General features: G+C 31.8%; 1 protein-coding gene across 1 annotated transcript; it reads left to right on the forward strand.

The window, feature by feature from the left end:
- Nucleotides 1-2,194: 2,194 nt before the first annotated feature.
- LOC120632646 (odorant receptor 46a-like) lies at nucleotides 2,195-8,128 on the forward strand. Its single transcript, XM_039902594.1, has 9 exons — nucleotides 2,195-2,490; nucleotides 2,767-2,978; nucleotides 3,354-3,466; nucleotides 3,568-3,643; nucleotides 4,489-4,672; nucleotides 5,484-5,583; nucleotides 5,895-6,008; nucleotides 7,789-7,944; nucleotides 8,075-8,128. Exons 1-9 carry the CDS (start codon nucleotides 2,195-2,197, stop codon nucleotides 8,126-8,128), a joined length of 1,305 nt encoding a protein of 434 aa, XP_039758528.1.
- Nucleotides 8,129-8,828: the final 700 nt, after the last annotated feature.

Below are 8,828 nucleotides of genomic sequence, written 5' to 3' on the forward strand. Positions count from 1 at the left end.
GCTCGTTTTCGTTACGGTGCGTGCAATAAACTAAGAGTAGTACGCTAAGGATGAAGTTAGAGAGGGGTGCTTCAGACTGACCTCTCAATAGCCCCTTCTAGTTAACGTTGTTGGTACTTTTGACCAATTACAGTGTACTTTACCAAAGTGTTAAAAAAAAATCTATTATTATTATAAAACTATTATATTGAACAATATACTTGATATAAAAGCAATGGTTATTACTTTTTAGTAGCAAGAAAATATGTTGTTAAAAATTGAACTACGGCACAAGATCGCACAGATATATTTAAAAAGTTTTGATATGAAAAAAAAATCAAAGCATTTGTTAAATTAATAAGAAATAATATTATAAACTAGCAAAATCAGTTTTTGCAAAACAAGTCTGTCCCCGTTTAGCTGATAATTAGAATTTTATAGGAGGCTCATTGAAAACACAATTATCTGTACTTAAACGTCATATTTTCTTTTGTCCGATAATTATATTGCCGAGGTAATTATAATAATTGCTTGTAGCGGCATATTCAATTTACCCCTTTTAAGAAGGAGTCTCTTTGTTTCAGCTAATTTTTGTTTTTTTAACGTGCTTAAGAAAAAAAATAATAAATTCAAATTTAAAATTTCTTTATTCGTGTAGGCCTATCACAGGCACTTATGAATATTACATATATGTTTACATAATTGTAAGGGGATGGTGATAATTTCGTTCGCCAACTTAAACCTAAAGCTACGAGGGTTCCAAATGCGCCTTGGTCTAAGAAGAAACTACAACTTAGCGGGTTTTTTTTATCACCATCTCACAGTAAATTTATATTAAGCTATGAAGTAAGAGCAATTCACACCCAAGCTTTTTTATTGTTTAAGTAATCCTTAACAATATACTACAATGTACTACTGTTTATACATATGATGCACGGAGGGGACACGAATGCGGCATGCGGTACGGAAGAAGTTGATACTTTTCCAGTCGTCTGCGACGATGTAATGCGGCCACGTCTAATTCATGGTTAAACAACTACTTTAACTGCGTATATTCACACGCTCTAGAGATCTAATAGTCATCATTTGTTGTTTAAATAAAAAAAAACATACTAAGGTATTTATTTAAATTACAAAGTGATAGCAAAAAGAAGCTCATTCACTAATGAAGTTTTTAAATACACTTAAATAGTTTAAAAAATACTTGTATTTAGTCTTCACATTCACCCATCAAGTAATAATAATATTCCCCTTCTCTTCAGATATTGATCTTTTTTAGAACATTCCATTTTCTTTACATTGTAATTGATTGCATTGCGATTCTTCAACTGCTAATAAATGATTACATAAAAAATCTCACTGAAATTCATCACAAGAACTAGCGGGCAATTTTTAATGTTACTGTCATGTCCCGCCCAAAAAAGATTTACGTTCGTTTAGATTAAGTTCTCACCTAGAAACAACACTAAAATAATGAGGCACATTATATTTAAAACAATACTAATTAACAAATAAGGTGCATAAGAAACACTCTATCACTTGTGCGAGCGAAGCGACGCAGTGGATTCCAGTGAATAAAAGCTTGTTTGATGAGTGAATTCATAAAACGCTTTATCTTTATTTTTCTGGTACTACTAACTAGGATGAAATTTTTAATATTGCCATAATATTAAACTAAAAGGGCCGTTGATACAAGACGATAAAATATCAGCATTTTTAAAATTCAATAATAGGTTTTTGTTAATATTACTGTTTGCTAACGGAATTTCATTAAGTACTTATCTTTTTGCAAATTCTTGTTCAATCTTTTTATTTGCATAAAAATGTTTGTTTTCTAGTCTAGCAATTAAAATAAAACGTAACAGAGAGCTTAATTCAGAATTTGCATTTTATATTAAACAGTTCAACAAAAACTATTTCATCAGACAAATTAAAATGCTTACTTAGATACTCCATCTTACTTAAAGTGTAATTATTTTAAAAATGCTGTTCCATACTTGATCTAGTAAACGAATTTGTTTAAAATTATTTTATGGAAATTTTAAAACTTTCGAATGTTCATTGTTTTGAGACGCTTACCCTTAATAGTGTCGTACATTAATGTTTTATGTATCCGTACTTTCCATACTCCGCTACGATGTTGATGTAGATAAGAGTCATTCATAAATGAGGTGTCAAAGGGAGGAGTGCTTAACTTTAAATATAAAAACGAAAAATGAAAAAGATTTTAAAAGATACACATGAGAAATGTTCTCTCTTAAAACCATACCTTCCGTATGGTGTCTTAGATCCATGGGACGATTTAGACCCTCGCTTATACCACGCTGTTCATATTTACTGGCTGAAATTTTACGGGATGTGGTATTATAATTTCAAACCAACGAATCCTTATTTCTGGCTACGTTTCTTGTATACAATGGTGGTATTGTGGCTAGTTTGCTTCCTGCCTTGCATCGGGGAAGTTGTTTATTTACTCAGACGAGGCGAAAATATCAGTGATATTGCAGAGGGGTAATTTTGAAATTATTCATTATAGTCGTGCTATTTTCAAACTGATATATTTTTACCTTAAAAATTTTCCTCCAGGCAAATATTCAAAATCATTTATGTTGATGATTCTGAATATTTACCTTGAGTTTCAAGTACTTAACTTGAAACTCAACTCAAACTCAGTAGAAATAATTCAATCGGTATTATAATTATTAAATATTAAATGTTTTCTATTTAATTATTCAACACTGAAAACAATGCCATGCCTAGAACTAAAACTTTATGTACTCTTTCCAGTCTGTACCTATTTCTGAGTGAAATGTATACCTATTTTAAAATTGCTGTTTTTTGGCTGAATAAGGGTAAAATTTTAAAACTTCTAAAATTTTTACATTGCGAGGAATTCAAACCCGAGGAGAAAGAGCACCGAGTGATTTTGAGGAAAAGTATTAAAACGGCGCGCTTCGTAATGACGTACTATTCTGCTATGTGTGTCGGAGCAGTCTCGGGTAAACAGGAATTTTATTTTTATCATGTGTAGATTTAAAATAATCTGTTATTTATATATTTCCATGCGCAATATAAAATGACAAAACGAGTTTCATCCTCTAGATACTTAATTTAAACAGTCGTTATACTTAACATAAATCATTATCAAGCAGAGTTTGTATGTTATGTGTGTGTTAACTTTGAATATTTTTTATTTGAAATAGTTTGATTCTTTCGCTCTAAAAAATTAGATTCATTTAATCTTACAATTCAATTCAATTCAATGTTTCCATCCAACATTAACTTTAATTTTAGTGTCTAAATTTTATATTCTCAAACAGTTTTTAGTTTAAAATATCAGCTACTTCTCGACAAAATATTTATTTTTTGTGTAGTTGCAATCATTCTGCCGCTGACTGAGAACTTTAACATACTGCCTACAAATGTGGAATACCCCTATTTTGATGTTAACAAAACGCCAGTATATGCCATTACTTACATGCATCACGTAAGTTATGTACAAAAAGAGAGAAGTCGAAATGCATGAACTGAAAACAAATTTATAAGACATGAAATTTATTAGATCTTCAACATGTTTTTTTTTTTCAGATATATTACAAGCCTGCAACTTGCATTATAGATGGTGTAATGGATACTATACTTGCAGCTTTCATTGCATCCGCTAGTAAGATCGTTTTTATGTAAAAAAAACAAAAGAAAATAGTATAGATCTAAAATATTTTTTTTAGCTAACTGAGCATCATCGTCATCAGGTCATGATGAAACCTACATTGCAAAATGCATTTCCTTTGTAATTTCAGTATTTATGTTGACGATTAAGTTAATAATAGACTTACAGAAGAAGACTGAAAGAAAGAAAACAACCGGCTAAGTTCGAGTTGAACCCTCAAACGAAATGCCCTGTACCACCGTGCAATATGAAAAACTACAATGTTAATATTATTAAACTACCCTTTTAATTTTTAACTTTATTTTACATTTATCGGTTGATATAGCGGCAATACAAAAGAAACAATCTGTGAAAATTTTTACTTTTTTTGCCGTGAAAACAATCTGTGACAGATCTACAAATATACGAACGGACGGACACCGGCTGCAACATAATATTACGATGACGGCCAATTGGGGCAGTGTCCAAGTGGCTTTCTGAGTCTAAGGCTCTGGGTTCGATTCCCGCAACTGTAAAGTGTTTGTATGATGAACATGAATGTTTTTCAGTGTCTTGGTGCTAATCTATAATATATTATAAGTATTTATGTATATTATTTTATAGAGAAATATTTACCAGTTATTCTAGTACCCATAACACAAGTTACGCTTACTTTGGGGCTAGCGGATGGCGATGTATGTCGAGACGGATGGTGTGTATAGTCGATTCATGTTTATATTATGAAAATTAAGCTTAATTTTCTTAATATATTATGGATTTCTGTAACGCCTGCTTTTATCTAAGATTCATGTTTACTATTTATTAGTAGGTAACAATTATAATTAATTATACAATTTCAGTCGGTCAAATAGAAATTTTAGCATACAATCTACGGAACTTCAAAATTTTAGCCACAAGGAATCGTAAAAGAGATGTAGTAAAGTATATACAGCGGGACTATAACCTAGATGTTAAATACAATCCATATTATTATATACATTTGATATTGAAAAAGAATATCGTTCATTATAATGCTATTATAAGGTAAGTAAGTAAAATGTTTCGAGAACAAATATCTACCTCGTCACTATTCTCGTAGTAAATAACAGTTTTACTAACTAAAAGCATTTTATAAATATTTTTTTATATTATTGGAAAAGTCTTAGTAAGTAATTTAATCTGTGTGAAATATAAATGATATTTTATTTTATAGTATTATTACTATAAAAAAAAACAAGCAGATGACCCAACTTGATGACACGCCCTTTGGACCGGAAGACAGCATTGCAACAATGCTGCTTAGCGACAGACATAAGCATGGCGATACTTCCCTGGACGAGCTCTGTCACAAAAGCTCTTCTACTACTAAATTATTATTGTTTAAGCAAAGATACATCCATTAAATTAAGAACATACGGAATCCTCATTTAGCCATTCTTGTATGTGACCAAAAACAGTTAAAGCGCCCAGCGGGAGCGCCAACGTCTCACTTTAGCTCACAAACTTTTTGCCATTTTCACATTTTATTCTGAACGCTTAGAATATAAGAGGTAAAATAAACACTGTCATCTGCTAAATGCTATGTGACTAACCGTTAGTTCGAGAAACCATTATAAAGAAGAGTGGTTTTTGATGCTTCAATATTAGTCCTTACACGGTTTCTGAATGTTCTTAATTCTGTGGCTACGTAGTTGTGATTTCTACGCAAAACTTAATGTCTTTTTAGGTTATTCTAGCGTCATACGGATGAACGGAACGGAAGTGAACAGCTAGATTGATTTGATATATTTTTATGGATTTTGTGTAGAGCAGTGTCCTGTGTATGTAAATGGTTACTTTATTTTTTTTATTTCAGATACGTGTCCATGATTGAAGGTGCATTTAGTTTAGCTTCTGCCTTGCAGTTCATGCTTAGCGTTATGGTTCTTTGTTTGGTGGGAATTCAATTTTTATCCGTGAGTTTTTGTTTCCCCTTCTTAATATTAAGTATTATTAATTTTCTAGAACTCTGCTACCCTTTCCGTCCATATCTATCCTATTGCCCTCAAGCTCGGTGGTAGGATGAGTTACAGACCAAAAACTATAGCTTAATAGCTATGCCTGGTCTGTAACTCATTCGACCAACGAACGATGGTAGAAAGGTGATGCAGAACCTTATGTTAAATCAACTCAACTCAATTTGCATGAAGGATGATACCTCACTACTAAATATTTTATTTTACCGTTAAAATGTTTTACACACGCGAGTTTGTCAATTTTCTTCCAGATTGAAAATCCGAGTAGTCACCCTATGCAAATCGTATGGATGGCCATTTATTTGACGTGTATGCTGATAGAGGTATTCATATTGTGCTGGTTCGGCAACGAACTTATATTGAAGGTAATCAATCTCTCCAATTCATCCTGGTACAATTTATTTTGTTCCCAGGCCTGCCTGACAGGCTCTATGTTACATATCGTACCGGTAAAATATATCACATGCTATAGATTTTTCGAGCACCTTGTAAAACTTCAATATTAAAGTTAGTTATCTTTTTTTTTGGATTCAAATTAATTTATTTCAAGTAGGCCTAATATAAGCACGAACGTCGTCGATACGTCAAGTCTGTCTGTTTGTAGTGATTCTACCACCGGTTCGGAAAGCATACTCTACCGAGAAAAAACCGGCAAGAAACTCAGCAGTTGCTCTTTTCCAACAACTTTTTATATTTTACATTTTAACATAAATTCTTCTGTCTTGTGAGAAATGAAAGCGGGGCCGGATAAACTCCAAGTAACCTTGTCATTAATCAATTGTTTAGTAGTATAACATATTCTTTAAACTTATGCATTGGTAAATCCAAAGTTACCTCAGGAATCATATTGTAAAAGCGTATACTTAATCCCACAAATGACTTCTGTACCTTTCGCAGACGATATTTTATATTATTAATATACTATTTCTTACTTGTTTATTATCAAAACATCAATTAGTTTTCATATTAAAATTCGAGTCGTTACAAATCAAGCAGTAAGAAACCGCAATGACCGTTTAAAATCAAAGTTTGGAGCATCATTTTGTTAAAAATACTTATCTTTTTTTTCTTTAAATGAAAAATGGAGTAAGAAGTTAGCCCACCGGTCCACATTGAAGCAACGTGATGAATCTAACCTCTAAATCCTTCACTTCTATGCGAGAGACTGTCATCCTTCCTGATACTAATAAAAGCGTGACGATAGTTCTTCTTTACAAAGTATCATCCAGATTGTAATTATATTACATTTTAAATATTTAATTATATTTATCTCTGTACTGAATTTCTAATTAGCATGAAGACCAATTTTGTAAGTAAAAAGTAAAACTCGTTCGGTACAATATGTTGGTAACAAGCTGCGCCCAATATCAGCACGAGACCTGAGTCAATTTAGAAAACAGTAGCTTTTCGTGTTTGTACATTATACAAGTATTGAATAAAAGTAACTGTCTGCATTTTCTGGCAATCAAACGGTGCAGTAAAAAATAATTTGAAACCCAATACGTTTATTTCAATTAACGCTTTAAAAGTTTCACTGAGTGGAAAGGCATTTCATTAATAAAAATATCCCGAATACCCTGATAGGAAAGACATTGGTAAATTGGCTCTCCTTTTTTGCGGTAGTTATTTTTATACCGCATCGTTTAATTAGTAAATTGCATTTTGGTCATATTGATTTTACGCCCACATCCTGCCTTATAGAACAGCTTAAAATAAATCCACAGGCACGACAAAATACAAATACAATATATATGTAGCCTCTCTTATTTTATGATCCCACTTTATGATAAAAGATCCTTCTCAGAATTAGATACTTGCCTATGGACTAAAAATTTAATGTGAAAATGTGTAAATAAGGTTATTCGGGAACTGTTAACAAATTTACTACTAAACCAACAATTAAATAAATTTTAATATTAACCTATTCTACGTAGGTTCTAGCTACATAATGTCATGCACTAAATATATTCAATCTACGAGTCGTAACAACCACCTTTATTTAACTGATTGACCGATTAAGGTAATCGGTTAATCGGTTTGTGCGCAGTAAAGCAATCCGAACCAACTCAAAGAAACGACACGAAACGACGTCGCAACAAAGACTTAGGTTACGATTATCAATCAAGCTTATGTTTTATATTACAGAGTCTTGAGCTACGCCAAGCTGCTTTTGATGGGCCATGGCTTGAGACTGACCCCAAGACTACGATGTTTATAATAATATTACTGGAACGCTGCAAACAGCCCCTGAGGGTGACAGCCGGAAAAATATTCACATTATCATTAGACACGTATACATATGTTAGTAAAACAAGAAGATATGCCAACTAAAACCATGATACATTCCTTTTAATTTAGTATATTTGCTGGTAAAACAACATTTAATAATAACTGAAAAAAATACATTAATTGCTATAAATTTCTTTTTCAGCTCATAAACTGGTCATACAAAGCATTTGCAGTGATGAGAAATATGAAAAAATAATACAACATGAATGAAAAGTTTAAAAAAAAAATTGTCAAATAACTTTAAAAAGTATTATTGTTTTAGTTTGTTCGTATACTTACTTATACCTGACAAAAATATTTTTAATAAACTACTTAATTTGATTGCTTGCAATTCCATAGTATAGAGACACTTTTGATTGCAACCGACCTTAAATTGTTACTATTAAGTTTATTGTGCTACGCGCAAGTTTCATGTGACTCATATTAGCAGTGCCCAAGCATCGTCATTGCAATACTACTTTGGTAAATAAAAAATCGCTTTTCTAGGCTTCCTCTAAGTTTTATTTACCTTCAATTCGCTTTTAATCCGTGGCTGGCTTTGATGTAGGTAACTGGAGATTATTTAAAAAGGGGTACTTGAAATAAAAGTTATTATTCTATTCAGCACAGTGGTTTTCTGATTTCTTACAATTGTATTGATTATGAGAGGGTATTTAATCAGTTTATTTAGCATTGTTGCCAATGCACAGCATAAGGCTGAGTTTGCGGTAATTAGCCTTATATAGATCTGGTATTAACAATAGAGTATGGCAATAAAGTTAGTAGTGAGTATTATTTATGTTTACAACTGTATATGCTGCATTATGAATCTGAATCAATAAAAGCTGGTAATCGTTTTGAATTCAAATTCAAAATTCATTTAATTTAAGACGATCTATAAGCACGTTTGAAACGTC

The sequence above is a fragment of the Pararge aegeria genome, chromosome 20, assembly GCF_905163445.1.
Source record: "Pararge aegeria chromosome 20, ilParAegt1.1, whole genome shotgun sequence".
Lineage (NCBI taxonomy): Eukaryota > Metazoa > Arthropoda > Insecta > Lepidoptera > Nymphalidae > Pararge > Pararge aegeria.

Coding starts and splice junctions, on each gene's coding strand:
- LOC120632646 (XM_039902594.1), top strand. CDS start 2,195: ATGAAAAAGATTTTAAAAGATACACATGAGAAATGTTCTCTCTTAAAA. Junction 2,491..2,766: donor ATCAGTGATATTGCAGAGGG/GTAATTTTGAAA, acceptor TACTCTTTCCAG/TCTGTACCTATTTCTGAGTG. Junction 4,673..5,483: donor CATTATAATGCTATTATAAG/GTAAGTAAGTAA, acceptor TTTTTATTTCAG/ATACGTGTCCATGATTGAAG.